The sequence below is a fragment of the Elaeis guineensis genome, chromosome 5 (assembly GCF_000442705.2).
Source record: "Elaeis guineensis isolate ETL-2024a chromosome 5, EG11, whole genome shotgun sequence".
NCBI lineage: Eukaryota > Viridiplantae > Streptophyta > Magnoliopsida > Arecales > Arecaceae > Elaeis > Elaeis guineensis.
This window is the reverse complement of record NC_025997.2, coordinates 121,459,196-121,480,089: the sequence shown is the minus strand read 5'-3', so window position 1 is coordinate 121,480,089 and position 20,894 is coordinate 121,459,196. Positions and strand designations below refer to the sequence as shown.

The 20,894-nt window shown below is 37.5% G+C and overlaps 1 protein-coding gene and 1 long non-coding RNA gene across 4 annotated transcripts; both read left to right on the top strand.

Moving 5' to 3' along the window:
• The first annotated feature begins 2,021 nt into the window (after positions 1–2,021).
• On the top strand, positions 2,022–14,400 carry LOC105046089 (uncharacterized). Of its 3 annotated transcripts, XR_012141628.1 has the most exons (6): positions 2,022–2,194; positions 2,458–2,510; positions 3,042–6,214; positions 6,335–6,385; positions 13,687–13,862; positions 13,937–14,400. It is a non-coding gene; the product is annotated as an uncharacterized lncRNA (long non-coding RNA). The 3 variants fall into 3 exon arrangements; XR_832196.4 differs by lacking the exon at positions 13,687–13,862; XR_012141627.1 differs by lacking the exon at positions 13,687–13,862 and having other exon boundaries at positions 13,925–14,400.
• A 2,770-nt stretch (positions 14,401–17,170) lies between these two features.
• Positions 17,171–18,632, top strand: LOC105046090 (uncharacterized protein At5g19025). The gene has a single exon (XM_010924586.4). It carries the CDS (start codon positions 17,743–17,745, stop codon positions 18,412–18,414), a length of 672 nt encoding a protein of 223 aa, XP_010922888.1. The 5' UTR covers positions 17,171–17,742; the 3' UTR covers positions 18,415–18,632.
• Positions 18,633–20,894: the final 2,262 nt, after the last annotated feature.

Below are 20,894 nucleotides of genomic sequence, written 5' to 3'. Positions count from 1 at the left end.
AGGTTTACACAAAATCCATACTTTTGTCCTGATTTGGAATCTTTCTTCTCACTAATTGGATCACCAAGAACTGGTCCCCAGCAACGATAGCCATCCCATATTATCAAATTACTCCATAAAACTAAAACAAATCATGCAAATACCACGACAAAACAAAGAACAGGGACGATGGCTCGACGTGGCATCGTCGATGATTCGACTATATGCAAACCACTTGTTCAACACGGGGGACAGGAACCATGACCAATTCCAAATGCCAAAGATTACAAAGATTGATGTAATTTGATTCTCCAAGCTTAAAGTTTCTAATTAGATCAAGTTTCTTTTTGATGTGTTGCTATCACCCTTAGTGCTCGTGTCTGCTTGCTTTTGATATGGAAACGCGTCCCACTTTGTGGTGGGCCATGACCTCCATCAACACCCCCCTCCCATACCTTGCTTTTTCTCAATGTGGGTGGGCTGTCATCAGTTTCAGCCATCAACAGGCTTACCAAACATTTGGCACTCATCAAGAGAAGATCCCCTGATAATAAAATCATGTCTGACATAAATGTCTTCACATGCTTAATACTTCGCCGTGTACAAAATTTATCAGAGATTTAATGCATTGGTGGCCATAGGTATGCACATACATTGAATCTCATTGCCTATTTAGTGTTTCTTTGCTTACATGAATGCTCATGAACCATGCACTTTAAAGTACTATAATCATTTTTACCAGAAAAAAACAAATAAAAAGTGCTATAATCATCACCTAAGGCTTACGTAATCCCAATGGAGTCAGCAGTAAAGCACAGCTCTAGGTCAAGAAAGCATAATGAAATTATGTAGTGCTGTTTTATCAATAATGTTAAAGTTTGTACGGACATATATTTAGTTATTTGCATAAAACTAAGAAATTCAAATAATATCTTTTTGACTAACCTTATTAGATAAGATCCTGGATCATAGCCAATTGTCCAAATGAACTAGGGGATGCTGCAACATAGGTCCTTTTGGGACTGAGCATGGATCAATTGCAGTGTTTGTGATTGAATTTAATGGAATTTGATCTTTAGTTTAGCAAGGATATCAATGCAGACATGTGTTTAGTCATATATCAATTATGCACAAAAAAGATTTTGAATATTTATGTAGGATCAAAAAATTCAAAAAATATCTTCTAGATAGCTTGTTTAGATAAAATCCTGGAACGTTACAAATAATTATCATTCTTAGATCGGTTGGTAAGAAGATCAACCATATTGGTTGTAGTTTAAGTTTACGCAATCAAAGTTTAAGAAAGCAAACCTTTTCTCTTCCAGTAAATTCCCTAAGGCGCTTTGTGCCCATTGCTTGCTTAAGAAAGATTAAGAAAGCGATCAGCGGAACCATCTTTATATTTCCTAGGGTTCCCTTCATATATCCATCTATGTATAGATATACATGTAAATAGATGTATTGATAGAACTCAACAGTATTTGTATTCCATGCACATCATAAGCAGAATTTCATTGAGCATGAGCTATAAGCCACACTATGCAAATCCTTATATGTTCTCTCTGTCCATCTTTTTCCTTGTCTAGTTAATATGTGGATGCTTCTTAGCCTTCTAATCCTCATCCCATAAATTAGCAAACCAAACAAGAGTAATATGATATACAAACGAATGTACCAATTGCCCTTATCAGCCCTTGCATTGAAATGCACTTAGAGTTCACACTGCACACCACCCCCACTTAATAAATCAGAAACAATCAGGCATGTAGGTGCTTGTTCTATGCTTATGTTGGTGCAGGGCATCATCATACATGTGCTGCTGGACATTGACCATTACAATATGCCAGGTCTTGCAGCATAAACATGAGGAAAAAGCTCTGTGGGCAGTCACTGTCATGAGTCTTGAGGCAATGAAGGAGGGTTAAAAAGGCAAAGGAAAAGGAAGGGAGATGAGAGCACACACCTCCAAATAAAATAAGAGAGCAGTTGACTTTAGGTGGAGTTAATGCCCTGTCACTTAGGCCTATATAAACCGCACCATCCACTGCCCATTGGATTGGCATAACAGCAAGGCAGGCTTTGGTTATAAACCACTTTGGGTCAGGGGGAGGTTCCTTGCACATGATGGACCAGAAGAAGACCTTGCTTCAACTCCTGGCTCTGCTGCTCTTCTTGTCATGCCTTCTTCTTCCTTTGGGTGCTGTACCTCTATCTAGTAATGTCTTAACTTCTTTTACTTCATGTGTGAAGAAGAAAGAAGAGAAGAGAAGAGATTTGTTATGTCATCTGGCAAATTAAAGCTTGTTATGTCTTAAGTTTTTTATTTTTAACTTCATGGGTTTTTCATATCTTCCTAAAGAAGAAGAAGAAGAAGAAGAAGAAGAAAAGAAATTTGTTATGTCATCTGACAAATTGAAGCTTGTTCTGTCTCTCCCTGCATAAAAGTAATAGTCCCTTTTACTGGGTTTGTTTTTGCAGGGAGCCTTGCATTAGGAAACCAAGAACCACCACTTCCAGAGGCGACAGATCAGGTTCTCTCTCTCTCTCACACACACATACTGATACAAATTTTTCAAGATAATAATATTCCCTCATGTATATGTCGTGTTTCATGCATCTACTATTCTTAAATCAAGACAGGTATAAGTAATTATTGTTATCATCCTTCAGTTTTTGGGGCATGTGTCCGCAATCCACAGGTTAGCTTGTGGACAAAGACAAGCATAAAAATAAGGTTTCTTTAAATTTAGCTTCTATGGTACTCATATTAAAGAAGTTTTTTTTTTTTATACTAACATATTAAAGAAGTTAGTCACTATACAAATGTGATCATTAGTCAAGATGCATTCAACATATTTACTCTAGTCCATGTGAGGTTACTTCTGGAGCAAATCATGCATGGGCTGATCTTCTTCATTATTAGCATTTACAAATTTTTCTGATTTTGTCAGTGGCAACTACACTTTGGTTACAAGAAGAAGAACTCAAAGGAAAAGATTAAGTATTGGCATTGATATGGTTCGAATTAGTAACATACTTATATCTAGAGTTTGTCGGTGCAGGTAATGGTCAGAGAAGTGAGAATGATGGAGGAGGAAATTGCTAGGATGGACATCGAAAGTAATGATTATCCCGGATCAGGCGCAAACAACCGCCATGATCCCAGGAGTCCTGGAAGAGCCTGAGGCATAGAAACTACAATTCTCATGTGGAGAAGTGGCTATAGAAGTAATGGTTTTAGTGGTTCTAGCAAAGTAGCTCTTGAGTTTTGATTGTATGTAGCATGCTCCATTAATAGTTGTATTAATGTATTAACCTTTATAAGAGTACACAACTGATTTAAACCTATCCTAGCTTTTATATTTGATTGAATTTGTTAGCTTTTTTAAGTGATGGAGGATTTTATTGCCTAGGTCATTAGGAGAAGAGATGACCCTAAGCATGATTTGTGTTGGGATGTTCTTTGCTCAAAAATTGCTTGAAGGACCACAGAATTTTATGGCCTTGTCAGAAAATGGTTTGGGGTACACATTGCTTGAAACATGTACCACTTGATATTAACTGGTCCATAGTCTTGCACCCTAACTTAGAGATTCATATTTATTGGAAAAAATATCTGCTCAGAATGAGGGATAAAAAAGAAAAAGAAAGACTATGAATTGACCTTTTCCTATACTACCAAAATTTTTGCAAGCAAGAATAAAACCATGTATGGAAAAACCTGTTATTATGGTAACCTCAAAGGATGATGTTGACAGAAGGGTAAAGGGGATGAGATAGAGAGACAATGCCCTGTTCATTGGGCTTACTTGAGCTTGTACATTTGGCATCCTTGGGAATAGATATAAAGCTTAAGCTCAATTCAGTTAGCAACTGATTTGCTTGAGGCAAGCAGGAATTGTACATTATTTATTGGGGTTGCAGCAGAGTTAGACTAGTCTAGATACCCAACTTGGACTTGCACCATGGTTGAAAGTGTAATATTAACTCTTCATATCTAGATCTAAAACATGTATTATGACTAAATCTCAACCCAACTACACCTGTTTTCAACTGGAAATCTATCCAAAAGTAGCACAAAACATTGATATAGCTTCCTAAACTTAAGCTGACCAAAATTTACCAGATGGAATGTTTTTGATCTTGGTCGGCACAAATAAAAACATGCAACCAGTCTTGCTCTAACCTTGTGATTGGCTCATGATTTATGAAGTTTTGAAGTTATCCAAACATACCAAATTTTTATGAGTTCAAATAATATAGAGCTGTAAAATTTTAACATATTGAGATAGCTATATAATCACTTGAGCTAGAAATGAGGCAGTAGATATTTTTTTACCATTATCAATCACAATACCGTTACCACCAACAATAACAGCAGCATTAACATCTCCCAACTTTGCACAAACAACCTAAAGTTAGATTTAAAATAACTAGTAAATTTTAGTTTGAATGGTATCATCTTTTGCCCCTTTGATATCAACTCAGATGGTTCAACTCCGAGTATAGCACCAACTCTTACTTTTGTTCTTAATTATGAAAGTCTTGATTCAGCAAAAGATGTTGAGTTTGAAGTCTAAGGATCATCCTCATATCTTTCATATTAAAAAAAAAATTATTTTCATTCGTGCTAATTCATGATTCTATTATTTATCGAGTATTTTGAGATCTATACAGATAGATGAATGATGAAATTCAAAGTGCTTTGAAATTTGTATGATGAATGATCCAAAAATAGATGGGTGCGCAGGAAGATGAATCCTTCTTTCTAGTTGAGAATGCAAGTATAATCCCTGATACTTTTTTTTCAAAAATAATGATAGTAAAAAAAATAATCAAATATATTTTTTAAATTGGATTTTATGTTTTCAATTTAAAAATATGTTTTGCCAAACAGCTTCACAATGATCGAAGCAACGGTCCACTTGGTCGTGTAACTTATCCGAATCGGATCGGTACAAAGTTTCAAACGATCTTATCCGTCAAACGTATGAACACGCGTCCTACAGTGAACCATCACGATCAACGGTTGCGGACACCCAACCCGTGAATCTTTTGAATGATTGATCTTCCGTCGTTATTCCTTTCGTCCGTATCCCATCGGTCGTCCACCGCTCCTAACTCCCGACCTCTCAATAATAGCATCTAAATCTGGCGCTCTCTTGGACGGTGATCCATAGTCTATACAGCGAACAACTCGTGTACGATGGTTTTATACAAAATATTAACCTGAACTACAGACTCACACGGCAACACCTGTTCGCTAATCTCCTCACCTGAGCATTCTGCCCTTCCTCCTCTTTCTGAGCTCTATACTCCGAGCAATCGAAGTGGAATCTATGTTCTTTGTTCAGATTTTTGTAAATTTTATTTTAATCAACCTGTTCTAGCTTACTTGTTTCGACGCCTTTGCACAGATTTCATCACCGTTCTTTGCTTTTTTTTTTTAAAAAAAAATTGTCGTATGTATGGATGGTTTGATATTCGTTTTAAATAAGCTGTTATTTGTCGTACTTGGAGGAGTTTTATTATATGATTATTTTCTATCTTATGGGTTTAATTTTGATGTTTCTGTGCAAATTTCATGTGCATCTGCTGCTTTTTTTTAATCTTCTTTTCTCGTTGTAGGTTCAATATATGATTCATTCTTTCGTGTTTTTCTTCCAATTTTTGTTTTAATCAATCTGCTTTATCTTCTGTATTTTTTAATACAAATTTCATCATCTTTTGAGGTTTTTTATTTTTTCTCATTTTTCTGCTTGTGATTGTTAAATATTCCTTTTAATATTAACTTCATCTTTTCTCCCTTTTCTGTTTTTTATTTTTAATCAATCTGTTCTATCTTCTTGGTTTGTATTTGATGTTTATTCAAATTTCTTAACCATTTCCCCCCTTTTTCTGATCTTGTTAGTCAATAAGTTTGAGTACTTTTTTTTTTTTATAATGTTTATGAATTGCAATGGCTGCAAAGGCCAAGGTGTTGATGAAGAGATTGAAGAGGGGTGGTTCTCATTTATCCATTGTTCTTCCTTCAAATGAATCTTCTGAGTGCTTTGAATTCTAGGGTTTATATATTTCTGCACTTTGATTTCAATTATATGTACTAGTATTCATCTATAGCACTTGGAAGGGGGTGCAGGGAGAACAATTATTGAGCAAGAAAATCTTTGAAAGATACAACCGCTGTATTCCATTAGTGACGTACCTCATGGATTCTACGAGGATCAAATGGAAGGTGTGACCATTTTGTTCTCTAATCTGTGCGATTACAAGAAGGAATGCTCTGAGGTTCTTTGATGCAATTATCTTGGGGTGGAATACCGCTTTCTTATTACTCCAAGTGCAATTTTGACAGGTTTGTGGAAGCAACTTGGTGAAGAGACTAAGAATCACATGGAACTGAAAGGTATTTTCTTTCTTATGCTTCCATCATACTTTTTGGTTCCTTTATTTGAAATGCAATACTACTGTATGAAATTAATTGCTTAAGAGCACTCTAGGTATAATCATCCATAATCAAAATGAATAAGGATCTTAGAACTTCTCTTTGTTACCTAGAGCAGGAGCAGAACAGGTGCAACGAAGTGGATCTCCTTCTCTCAAGAAAAAAGGTTAAAAGAAAAGGAGAAAGTGAAGTGCTTGGGAAAGGGTTGCATGAGCTTGTTTCCTGAAAGATCCCAAAGTAGAGGTGGGAACCTAGGTAGGAGTTTCATGCTGCTAAGGTTTTACCAGTTTCCACTAACCCCTCTTGTAAGTTAGAAGCAAGACATTTCCTTATTAGACAAGTTTCTTCAAGATAAAGGTGTCAATGTCAACACTTCCCTACCTATCCCTACCCATCCTAAAGTCCTAAAATTTCTCCCCCATCACATTCTGGTTATCTGGCAACTAAGCTAGAGAGGTAGGTGAGGTGTTTCAAGGAACATTTACTTGCATCCTACTGGTTTCTTGTTTATTGTTGCATATGGTTAAGGAATGTGATTTTTAGGATGGGTTGTTATCTTGGCTTGTACCTTGTTAGGTGTTTTCAGTACTCTAACCGGGAATTGCAGGAGGTTGGATTGGGTCAACTTCACATTGGATCAAAAAAACCCTCAACTGATGCACCCATCTATAGTCGGGTTGAGTAGAAGAAATCTATACACAACCCATTATCTTACACAGACTCATAACCACTCATGAACCCAATCAAGGCTTGTCTATCAATCACTTTTAAAAAACAAAAAACAAAATAGGGCCAGGAAGAGAGGATCTAAGATTGGGCATTTGAATGTGTATGAGAGAGAGAGAGAGAGAGAGAGACATGATGAATACTGAGTGTGTTGCATACTCCAATTTTCTCTTCAATTTATTTTATGTTTTCTATTTATTAACCATGGTTTGCACAACCTGTCTCATCAACCAACCACGCCTTGACTTGTTCTTGATCCACTACCGTATTACCACCATATCAAGTAGGGGTGGCAACCTGGACCATCAAACTGCATAAACCCACTGAAATAAATGGGCTTGTCCTGATTATTTATAAATACAGATCATTAACAGGTCGGCCCGGAACCAACCCATTTATATAGATAGGGCTGTGGTCCCCAACCCAATGGATCACCTGAGTCAGTTGTGATATATGGTAAGTTAATCGATAAGGCTGGTGATTTTCTTAAATATGTGGTGATTTGCGGTGCTAGCTTAAGTTTACAGTGGCTCTTGAGGATTAATATATGTCTTCAGATTCTTTATATCTACTAAGAATTTTTGGGAATAGGTATAACTGCTTGTATTTTAGGTTTATATATGGATTCATTCCTTCATCTGTCTATAGTCTATAGAGTTGGATTAGTTCTTATCATTCAACTGTGGGTTCTAGATGGGGGTTTGCCTAGCTGGACCTGGTGTCACCCTAATGCATTGGTGGGTAGTTCTGGGTTTATGTAAAATAATTGGTTCAGGTGTGATTACTTTTTCTTCCAACATGACTATAAAAAGGGGTCTGGTTCAGGTTGGGAGTTAATTATCTGACTGGAACCCGCTACAACCTGATCGGATGCAACCCAGTGGCACTTCTAATATCAGGGCAGCTAGGACTAGGCTTTAAGGGCTTCTTCTTCAGCCCACGGCGGTCCATTGTTTCGAGGCCCAAACCCAAACTTGACCCATTTAAAAGAGGTTGGTCTTTGCCAACCCAACCGCAACCCTATTATCAGAGTTTTTAATTGAATCTGTATACCTTGGTGAGTTCAGATGAATTGGGAAGTCCAGGGCAGAAATTGGCACTCCTTGCTGTGATTAGAGATTTGTTTAGTGTGAGGAACGGGTTAAGACCAGCATGGATTAATTTATATTGTTTCTGTCTGTATTTTTAAATGGCTTTGGATGGTGGTTTGCTGCTTGTGCTCTTCTGAAGGAATTGTGCCCATGGTTGAATGGCTTAGAGGCAATGATGTTGGACGAAAGATTTTGTGTCAGTTTAATTGTTGTAATTTTTGTTCTATCAGTTTGGATATCAAATGTCAGGAGTTTTCTTCTTGCAACTTTGAAAGGTCTAATTGCGGTAATCATGCACATGCTGAATAATGGATTTGGAAACTAGTAATGTTGATGAACGGCGGATAAGTGCCTTGGGGTTGGGACTGAAACATTTTTTTGTTTTGGGGGGTGGAGGGGTTTGAGATTAGTAGTGCTTGGATAGAGCTTCAATGCTGACTATTTTTTCTTTTTAGAAAAGGCAAGGTCTTTTGTGAATAGGGTCAAGAGTGCATTCCTGAATTGATGAACATTCCTCTAGTTATTAAGAAGGTGGTCTTGAACAGACTTTTATGGGGACTTTGCAATGCTTTTGACTAACAAACTCTTAAGCTTAAGAACCAGGATACTCACTTTCCATGATTGCAACAAAAGGAGTACATAAACATCAAGTCATCTATGTTATACCCAATTGGAGGACAAAGAAGAGGTTTAGGAATAGAAGCCTTTAATATTTGAAAGAACTTTGTGTAAGCAATTGGTATCTGAAGAACTGTCAAAATAATACAAACTAGACATGATGAATTACAGGGTGAATGTGATAGCCGAAGTGCTGGAATTTGTGAAATGTAAGCTTGGAATTTGAGGCAGAGATATGTTTGGACTCAAAAGATTGGCATGAAGTAATACTTACAGGCTTTCTATAGCAGGATTAGATAATGATATAAAGTTGAAGATGGATTCTAGTGAAAATTCAGTCTAATCAGCTTGTAAACATCAGTGGGAAGCTGATTGAGCATATCAATTGCAAGTTAACTAAATGGAGACCATCCACATCCAGTTCTTCAAATATTTGAAGTTTGTCAATAGGAGTTTATGTGTTTCCTTGTAACATGAATGATGGCCACCATATATGATAGTGACTTCACCAACAGCTGAATTAACTTTGATAGCACTTGAAACCAACTTGATCGTGTGATTATGATACTCCTGATCAACAAGCTTGTTGACACCTTGTTTGCTTCTTCTTCGTCCAATGCATTCCTAGCCATTATCAATTTAGAAAAGGTCGTAAGTTATGTCACTTGGATTCTTTGTTTTATCCAGATATACTTGCACTTGACACCTAGAAAAGGATTGGTGTGTAATTCGGGTATAGATCTACAAAAGAAAATTTTTAGAAAGTAGAAAGATGATCTAAGTGGATCATTAGACTTAATGTGGACCATTTTGACCATTACGAATATCCAAAAAGATTATCAGACTCGATGTGGATCAGTTTTGCTATCATGAGGACTCGATGTGGATCATGTTGGCCACTATGAGTAGATCTATATAGGATTTGGAAGCAAGATCTACCACATCAAGAAACTGAATCACACACTAAATTTCAGAAGGCAATAACCTGTTCATATGATGCTTGATTGAGATGATCGTTATTTTTTTTTTTGAAATTGAATATCTTTTTGAGATCTACAACTTTGGGCTAATCCCTAGAGGGATTGATTGACCAATATCCATACCTGTCCTGTCATGAAAAAAATCTAGACTCATATTCATTCCGTACCCGTCTTGGCTCGGGTTGGATAAAGCAGAGGATGCAAGTTAGGTTGGGTCGGGTCGGGTCCTGTGGAAACTAAAGCAAGAAAGGAATGGAGCCTAGGGAACAAAGATCACCAAGAAACCCTAGCGATCGATCGGCTTGAGAGGGAAAGCTCACCTGAAAGCACTACTTGGCGAGTACATGGAGGTGAAGCATCCATTGCTACGTCTTGACGATGAACTTGGGAAGATCGATCTTCTTCTTCAAGTCAGAGTGCTCCTCTAGGGCCTTGGATTGCTCCACCAGCTGCTTGAGGGAGAGGCAATATTCCTCCATCGCCACGACTTAGGGCATGGAATAATAGAGCTCCAACGATGAGACAGAGGCGACGATGCTGCTAGGGTTTCGATTCCCAATTTGGATGGGAGATGGATGGCACCTATTGTGGTGTTAGATAGATGGGAAATAGGGAGGATTGCTGGGAGACGGATGCGGCGGAGGCGACAACGCCGCTAGGGTTTTGATTTTCGATTTGGATGGCAGATGGATGGCGCCTATTGTAGCATCAGAGAGATGGGAGACAAGGAGGTGGCGAAGGCGACAACGCCGCTAGGGTTTCGATTTCCAATTTGGATGGGAGGATGGATGGCAGATGGGGTGGATTGGGGAAGAACGAAGGGTTTGAGAAGTTATCGTATCGATTTGAGGTCGAGGGGGTGGGGTGGGATGGGGCAGTATATATATATATATATATTGAGTTAGGTTTGAGACGGGATATATGATTACCTGCATCCGACCCAAACCCGCTTTGGCTTTTCATCTAAAATCCATACCCGTCCCTAAATTTAAATGGGTTAGGTAAAATCCATCCCATTTGGGTCGGGTCGGATATCCAACGGATTGACTAAAATTATCATCCCTACTAAATGGAGCCAAAATTCCATCGTTTAGGCCTCGAAACAGGCTAGTCAAAGACTTTGATCAGAAGTTATTTTTCAATCCATAAAGAATTAGGTGGAGCAATAGAAGAAAAGTTGATGTACAAGTTGAGATTTATCTCCTATAAAATTTTAGTATTTTTTGTATTTTTTTTATATTCATCTTTTTTTAGAAAGCTAGTTCTTTTTAAGCTAGGAAGAGTAATCCACCTCAACTTATTCAATGGTGGACATCCTTCTAGAAAATAAGAAGAGAAGTTTGATCCAAATTGTGTAAGGGTGGACCTCACTATTATAAGTAAAATTATGTCCCTTAGTTTATGGTTGGGAGAATTAATCAATAAAAGAAAAGAGACTTGAGCCCTACTTTTGAAACTTCTTCATCTTCTTCTATCATTTTTTGTAAGATTCGAGTTGAGTGGGTTAAAAAAATCTTTCTTCTCCCTAATCAGATCAAAAGACTTGACACTTGGACACATAAAGGTATCCAAGTTTGTGAAACATAGGTCAGGTATTCTCCTTTCAGGGCATGTTTTGTGTTGCTTTTAGTTTCTTAAAAGTCATTCTCAAAAATCACATTCATTCAAGTTCTTAAATAAAAAGTACTTTTTTGGTATAGTTGGTGTTTGATGATCGGATATTGTATTACTAGGTTTTATGGATGGCCTATTTGAAAACGAAAAGCAATCTCACAAAAGAAGATGCCGGAATATACATATATATATATGTATATATTTGAACTTCGTATAAGCACTTCTCCAATGATATTATGAGACAATTTTTTCAAGGAGTATTTATTTTCACTTCAAAAGTTACAGAAGGATTTTTCTTTCATTAAATCAATAACAAACATGCTCTTAAAACTCTTAGGCTCCTGCTAGTCTCAGCTTACATTGAACTTGGCTGGATTCATTTGTCATACCTTTAACCAGGTAGTAGCTAAATAACTTATCGATATGCTGCATGTAATGATCTTCCTGAGATCCTCTAAATCTAGCCATGATGACATTGACAATTCGGAGAAATCAACCACAGGCTGTATAGTAAAACTTAGCAGAGATCTTCCTAACACCCCATCTTTGTGATTGGGTATGAATGCATATTGCTTGTATGGTAAGGCCCCATTTAGTTGTAGGATAAGCCAGGACAAATGACACTATTTGGGCTTATCCTGCCAAATGGGACAACTCTTCCAAGAATGGTACAATTCTGGTAGACATCTGCTATCCTTTATCAAAGGTGGTAAAACATGTTCGTGGGGATGGGTGAAATAAATTTTGCCCTTGGATTGGGGCTAAAATTCTCTATCCTAAATAACGTTTCTGCCTCTCCCTTCACCTTTTACCACCACTCTAGTTTCCCATCCTATCATAAGAGAGAGGGGGAGAGCTCTGTCACCGCCCGCCTTCGATCTCTTGCCTCCTCACAACCAGGTCTCGACCATCTTGATGGGCTCCAGATGAGTGTCCAGGCCACGGTTGTGGCTCAACTGAGTTCCAGTTTGAGCTGTTTTGGATAAGGGTTTGGTGCCAGTGGTGTTTCTCCTCACCGGTTGCCAGTCCGCTAGCTCAGGGCAACTGACGAGGTCGAGGTGGTCCAATCCATGTTGTAGCCTCCCTCCCCTACCCTCAGTGGATGTGAATCTGTGAATCTTTCTGCCTGCCATTATTTTTCCATGTCCATTCCACCTTGGTGGATTCTTGCCTCGAACGGAAGCCGTGGCTTCCAATGCCATGGCTACTCCCTCCTCCAACCAAAAGCTTATAATGTAACTGAAATTCCTGATATTGAAACCAACTCGCAGTTTCATTGACTTCTCTCAGTTTCTAATTTTCACTAATTTTTTCCATTTTAAGTCTCAGTCATGATGCCTACACAGTTGCAGCTAGAAAACATTGTGAAATACAACTGATCTTGTCCCAAACTTCTGACAGTTGCATTATCGTATGAGTGGAACTAGTGCATAGAAGTTTCAAGAAGAACAGCAGGTGCAGGTAACCTTTAGAGTTCTGTTCCACCTGCTCTCCTTGCTTAGATGTTCTTAAGCAGTTGCTGTTTGTAGTTAGTCAAGTGGTTGATCCAGCTTTGTGAGATCTTGCTGATGCAGACACTATAACCCTTCCATATATTTAATACTAGATTTTGAGGTTTTAGTCAATAAGACTATTCATTAAAGTTCTATGATGAGTTTTTCAAAAGTTATCATTTAATTGAACCCATACGTTGGGTTGATATGCTATTCAGATTGCAGTTCTATTGCATGAATAGTTTGCAAATATTATTGGTCTAGGTCAACTTAAGATGTTAATAATGGGCTGTCTAGGCTGAACTTACTAAAAATTTTAAGTCGGCCTATTAATGTAACATGGCCTGAAAAGTATACTAGGCTTAGCTTTAGGGCTTCCTACTTAAAGGCTAGATATGAAGCACTATATATCAAGAGAAGCTAACCAGCTTGCAGACTGGTCTAGTCACAAGTGATGCAGTGCCACCAAGTGGATTTGAGATTTCACGTGTGAAGTTAGGATAGGTTGTTATTATTATTATTATTAAATTAATTAATATATATATTTGTTTGAGGTTATTGAAAATTCTACTCTCATGCATGGAAAATCTCTAGTGACAGAATACCACTAGTGAGACTGGGTCTGCCTGTTGGCTCTCTTCTCCCTAGTGTGTGTGCTAGAAAGAAGTAACTTTCAAACCTGCAAGGTGGCATTTCTAAATGTTTTTTGAAGACAGAGACTTCTTACACATGCTTTACAGGCAGCGGTGAAGTTTCTTTGCAAAGGCTAGCGATGTGACTTAGATAGAATTGAAGGCAAGCATGAAATGTATGTATATAGGTCATTTCATGTGGGTCCTGCTGACGATTACCGGCTGTAGCGGCATAACTGAAGTGTCGCATTTGATCAACTCTCCTTTACTTTTTCTCTGAAAAGGTTATGATAATATTTTTTTTGTGGGTATGATGTGCTAACTATTTCAACATTTGATGAATGAGGCTGACTGGCAGGAGAAACAAGTGGTCCTAACTTCTGAAATCAAGCAAGACTCCTTCCTTCAAAACATCATGGACATTATCGTAAGTGACAAGCAAGAACTTATCAAAGCAGTTGACTATAGACCAGGACTACACCAATAACGACAACTATATCAACGGCGGCAATTGCAAGGAAGCATGGTGCAAATAAAATGGGTCCCCCACCAAGTTGAATTGCTCAACCATAATTTCAACTATTCACCAACTTGCCAGAGTTACATCTCTGATAAATTGCCTCTTTGGCAGCCTTTCTTCTATGCTTTTGAAGGTACAAATGATGAAATGGTCAGATGTCAAATATTGATGGTGGTAACCACCATATCTCTGCACAAATGCCCGGCTTTGGTTTTTATGTTACAATAGAAACATAACCAGAGGCCATGTATCCAATAAATTAAAGAATTTTAGGATGCATGATAGATCTTATTTATTTTGTTTATGCGTTCTTAACAGAGGAAAGGTGAAACTGTTACTTTCGTGGCCCCAAAAATTGGCATATGTTTGGGTACTCATCATGACTACATCGGTTGGTTATATACCTGATGGGCTCCAAAGTGTCCCACGTCAAATCTGAATTCGAGCCTATTATCACTTTATTGGTCTGAACTTGCTTCACCTAATCTTTCCATGTGATCCCTACCAAAAAGTCACAGGCCTTAATTTCAGAGCTTGGCCATGAAGAGAGTTGAAAAAGAAAGGAAAACAACAAAAGGTAGAGGAAGAGAGGAGTAAAAGGACAAGTTGGAGAGTGTAGAATGAAGGAATTATGGGACCTATGATAAATACCCTGTTGTACTGAGTATAATTCTGGTACTGATTGGCTTGATATCAATTATTATTAGCTCATGTGAGTAGAAAAGAAAGTTGGGGTTATAATAGTTTTAGATGTTGGCAAGCAACTAAAGCAGGGGCCCTCATTATGAAATAGGGCCCCCTCTATATAATCAAAGTATATTTCTGAAAGTAAGAACAAGAAGTGGGAAAAGGGATGCTTTCAATGACTTTAACTGCCAAGATTGACTGACCTTACAATGCTATAAAGTAAGGAGTAGATGTGAATTTTGTAAAATGTGATGTATGACCATACGTCCGCACTCTTCTTGCATTATCTACATTTATACAAGTAACTTTTGTCGTATAATTCGACATGTTTAAAATTCACCAAATCGCGTGTATCGATAGGTAAAGATTGGGGGGAAGATTTCAATTGGTGACCTAGTGACTATCATCCAAAACTTTAGCATGGTGCTTGGATGCCTAACCATGCTTTAGAAGATGGCGTGCAGGACACTAATGTTTTTGGATCATAAGTCCATCCACTAGCAATTTCCTTTCAGACATGGAGTTGACCCTTGACACCACAAACAATCCAAGCAAGTGTGGAATAAATAATCCACGTTATTTGATAAAGATGTGACACATAAGTGTGTGTGCGTGTGCGCCTGTTCATATTTATGCTTTCGTGTATGCCACATAGTGCATAAATACTATTAGCATTTGATTTGCAAATGCACAAGAACAGCAAAGAACTTTATTTTGCTCTTAATTATACTTTCCAATATATTGCCACTTAGATGGGTAGAGGACTTGGAAGTCAGCTACATGATTGAGGGTTAGAATTCCTCCAAGCAAAGTCTCTCTTTTTTTCTTTTTTTTAACTCATCCCTATGGTTAAAGAAGAGGTTCATGGTCTTTCCAACTTAACACGATTATGACTACTATTACACATCATTGCAACATCTGTTGACCACATCAAGCTGAAATCGTCTTTTTCTTCGAATGATTCAACTCTGCTTAGAGAAAAGGATCTTGCATTTTTTTTTTTTATTCCCTCTCCTTCTAGGAGTAAGAATTGTCTGTGAATACCGAGTCTCCTTAGACTAGTTCGAAGCATGTAATTTTGGGATAATAAAATTATAACAGTTATTTTATATTTGAAAATTTTACTTTATGTACTCATTTTCACTATTAACTGGGGCACGAGTAATGCTAAGGTTTCGCTTATTTCATGCATATAAAAAGTTTTCTCGGTCATCTCGGATTTAGAATTGGTGTATTTTTAAAGAATTGGTGCAATATGCATTTGTGAATGGATGTCCCTCATGGGTGCTAGCGGGCATCCCAAAGTAGTTTCCTTAGAGAATGCAGGCAAAAAAAAGATAAGCTTGGCAAATATTCGAGCTAATTTAGCGTATCTAAATGAACAACTTGCATATGCTGCTTATCAAGAAAATCTGCATATCCCAATACAAACAATCCTATTATGCTTTTTAGATCTTGTTCAAGTAGACATATTAGGATCTAGTATCGTCCATGTGATGCATGTAATTCATGTTGCTTAGATGATGCATCTCGAGAATATATTTCTATTATAGAATATCATATAATTTAGTTCCAGAGTAATTTAACCAATTATTTATTAAATTAAGAAAAAAGTCTTTAAATGTAAAAATCATTCAGTATAAGACTAGCAATCAGGTAAGGATGGATCAGACAAGTTGGATTAGATACATATTAGATCAAAAATCTATCAATCAAAACTCTCTCTATTCATTAAACAGATCAAAAATTCAAAACTACATCTTATCATTTTATTAAATAGGTAATCTAATCCAACTTACAACAAGTTGAATATGTTTAAATGGGTTAAATAGATTAAGCATTGCTAATCCTAATTCTATATCGTTAGTTTATACTTATAATTATTATCATATGTCATAACACTACATAAAATTTAAAATATTTTTCAATTTTTCACTCTCAAAACACTTAAATTTATCTGTTAATGAATCTTTAATACACTTCTATACTATGTTACACATAAAAATGATAATTTTAAAATCAAGACATATTGCACCTTCAAATTTATTAAAACTCATAAAAATTAATGTTATATATGATCTTTACACAACAAACAGATCCTACAACACTCAATGTTAGATTCTAATTAGATCCTATTAGGGTCGGACTACACCCTCCTATAGAATAATTCAAACACAACTCATTTTCAAGAAGGATATTTCCTCCTCCCAATTTCATGCTGTGAAGAAGAGTTGCGGATATATTCCAGTAATTCACTATCTTGGCGTTTGGCAATCTCGTAATTTTATAGCAAGAACTGAATCGTGCGTCCGTTAAGATCCTCACCGACCCCATCCATCGACCGACGTTACTATAAATACCCCCTTTCCGGTTTCTAGCCCTTCTCTCTCTTTTTATTTCGCGGATCCGAAATCCGCGCTGATCTCTTTCTCCACGCGCCGGCGCTCGTAGCACAAAAACTGCCTCTCTTCCAATTCTTGGATTAGAGAGCGATCGGATCGGTCTCGGAGGCGTCGGGATCAATAATTTTTCGATCGGTGATCGATTTCTTTGGGGGCCTCGATCCGTCTTGGCCTCGATCGGAAATTTCACGCTGTCGATCGGATTCGAGCTCCGATCCCTAGGTTCGATCACAAATCAAGACCCCAGGTGGGAGTTCACGACGGATCTCGATCGGAGCTCAGATCACTGTGGTTTTTCTCTATTCCTGATCTGGATTGGGGTTTTTATCACCTGAGTTCGGTGTATTTGGATCCCATACGCGTTGGATGGTTTGATGATATCGAAATCGTCAGGTTTTTTTTCCTACCGATCTTTCCGATCTCAATCCATCTAGCCTATTCCATCAATTTTCGATTAAAAAATCAGCTATTGATCGCGACCTTTTGAGTTTTCCGGATTGGTGGTTTTATCAGAAGTGAAGAAAAATTGTTAGTTTGATCTGTTGGGATTTAACAATGGCTGAGTGCCGGAGCTTGATCGAGTTCTGCAGAACGTTTGAGCAGCACCGCATCATGGCCAACTCCCAGGCCTCGTCGGAGCACCGCAGCAGCCAGTCCCGCAACCGGAGGAGCAAGTCCTTGAATCCTTTGTCCCCTCCCTTCTGCGAGCACTCCTCCTTCGCCGCCATTGACACCGTGATACTATTTCTGGTGCTCGGCGCACTTGGTGTTCTGACTGTCCCTTATCTCAAGTTCATCTTCCATGAAGCTGCTGAGCTCCTACCTTTGGCCATAGACCTCATGGGGGATGTTCTCTACCAAGCCCCTGTTGCTTATGCTGCTGGATTCGTTTTGATGTTCATTTCCGGGATTGCTGCATGGGAGTTCATCGGTCATCAGGCTAGAAAATGTGGGAAACCTTACTGCAAAGGTCTTCGTAAAGCGGTGGAATTCGATATCCAGCTTGAGTCGGAGGAGTGCGTCAAGTGCCTGCCACCGATGCCAAAGGATGTGCTTGGAACTCGCCCCCTGGAACTAGGGGAGGACCACAAAGAACTTGAAGCTGAGCTCAAGAAGATGGCGCCACTGAATGGCCGGACTGTTCTCATCTTTCGTGCCCCCTGTGGATGCCCTGTAGGAAGAATGGAAGTGTGGGGGCCAAAGAGAGTTCGTAGGACCAAGAAGTAGGCAGGCACACCACTTTTGTTTCTAGTTATAATGTTTTTATAGGAATAAACTAGAAATACCCGACTATGAAATAGTATCTTAATCCATGTTCCTCCTGTATCAAATAAGTGCATTTGGCATACTCAGAGGGTCAGCAAATGTAATGTGGAATCCTGAATAACCCTTTTAATGCTCTGGAAAGTGGAACCTTAATTCTAATATTACAAAGTTTTAGATGACATTTTTGAGTTAGCTTTGCTCAGCTGTTAATATTTTCATGACAAGTTAGAGTGATCTCCTGTTCTGTTATGGATCTTCTTTTCCATAATTTCTTATATTTAGCTTTAGCTTTTAGACTTAAGGAGAATTATATTTCCTCTTATTTGCATAACTAGGGCCTCTTTTTTTTTTTTGGTTGGATGTAGTGACCTCTTAACTTTTGCAAGCCTTATGTCATTAGTTGGATAATGAGCAACATTGCTTAGCTAAATTTTTTGCAGTGTTTTTTCTACTTTCTCTCATTTCCTGCTTAATTGTTTGCCATGAATGTCATAGTTCATATTTTGTACCAAAAAAAAATGAGCCCCCCCTCACCCCGTATAAAAAAAAAATGTCATAGTTCAATCACCCTTTTATATTATTTATTTGCTTTTTTGGAATTGAAGTGTTTGCAGTATTCCTTGCATTATGTTCTCATTAAAAGAGCATATTCTTTAGTTTGCTTTCCCTTCTCACTCATGCTTATTGGTAAAGTTTGCACTGTTTCTTGAATCTGATAGTGATGTTGGAGCATTCTTGGGTCTCTTAAAATTCCATTCTACTATAAAATTATTTAAAATAATTTTCCTTTTAATTTCATCTCATTCATGGCTTCTACTAATATTTCACTTTATAAGGTTTGTGAATTAACCAGTCGAGTGTGTGCGTGTGTGTGTGTGTATTGTTTCTGCAACTAACCAAAGGTAGCACATCAAATTCATTTTTGTCATCCTGCATGGTCTTTTTAAGCATCAATCATTGCCTACAGTTTTGTTTCTGATAGTTTTGTAGATCTGCTTGCTTAATCTCAACAGCAAGGTGATCAATGTAATGACCAAATGGAAAACAAACTGCAAAGTTCGCCAAGAATCATATCTCAGAATAGGTTATACTTTAAAGTAAAAAAAATTGATTATCAAATTTGATTTTGTCTCTAATTATGTTAAATTTAAGTTATTGGCAATAACATTTGACAAGAAATTGGCAGTTAAAAATTGAAGCATAGTATGGAGAATATTGGTTGTCTCCTCATTACAAACAATAAACTAAGTGGCAGCAAATCTCTTTTTATTGACACACACACACACATACATATCAAATAAAATCTATTTTAAGAGACACTTTGCCATTTGAGCTATTTTAGCTTTGTGGGATGATGAATATGTGCTTTTGTACCATCTTCCTCTGAATATACATGTCTCTGAAAAAGTTAACCTTAAAAAATTGAGCTGGGGAAGAACATTTCATACCAGCTTTAGGGCATATTTCTAAAAACATAACTTCTTTTTTTATTTTGTTTGCTGCACTGTTGTTTCATTCATGTTTTGCCATACCAATGCATACCGCACCATACCGAGCAATACCATACCATATAAGTTTTGAACCGAGACTTTGTACGGCCAAGTCTTGGTATGCTGAACCGACTCCCATACGGGGTATATCGACACTGTATAGGCATGCTACCGATACAGGGTCCAGGTCCATTACTGAGACTGCGAACCTTGGTTTTATTATGGATTTTTGTTACCATCACATTCTGACTTCATGCAGTTTCTGATATCACTAGACAATGAAATCTTATGGACAGAATCAATCTGCTCTTTGAGTGAATGTTTAGAAGGTGGCTTGCAAGGCTCAATTATGTAGACATCCATTTTGGCTGTTTTAGAGAGGTAAGTGAATTTGAATTGTCTTCCATCACTCAGTTTTCAGGGGAAAAAAGAATCAGATTGTTGCATTTGATTGTGGATAAACCATGAACAAGGATCAATAAATTGCTCAATACGTTATTGAAAGAATAGCAAAATACCCATGGAGCTTTTCTTAATATCTTTAAAGGTACTTTAGCTTCAGATGGATAAATCATAAGCTCTTAAGACTCTTGGACTTGAAGCATGCTATACTTAAGGACTTGTTTAAACTTATTTTCAATATTTGACCGTTATGCATTGGAACTTCTCTTAGAAATTCAAAGATGAAAAGAACAGTAACTTAGACATTATTTTAGATGGATAAAAGACATGGCAATCTTTTTTAGGGTAAAATATGGTATTATATTAAACCAAGAAGGCTGAAGTCTTGAGCCAATAAGATAAAAGTGGTCTTCTGATTCCGCAAGGATTTAGCTTGTATGTTATGTTCAATGTAATATAGTTGCACGCTTTACAGAAAACAAATCATAAATCATTTGTCAGGATTATATTTCTTAGCAGCAAGCAAGTCATGTTTTTATAATGCCTCAT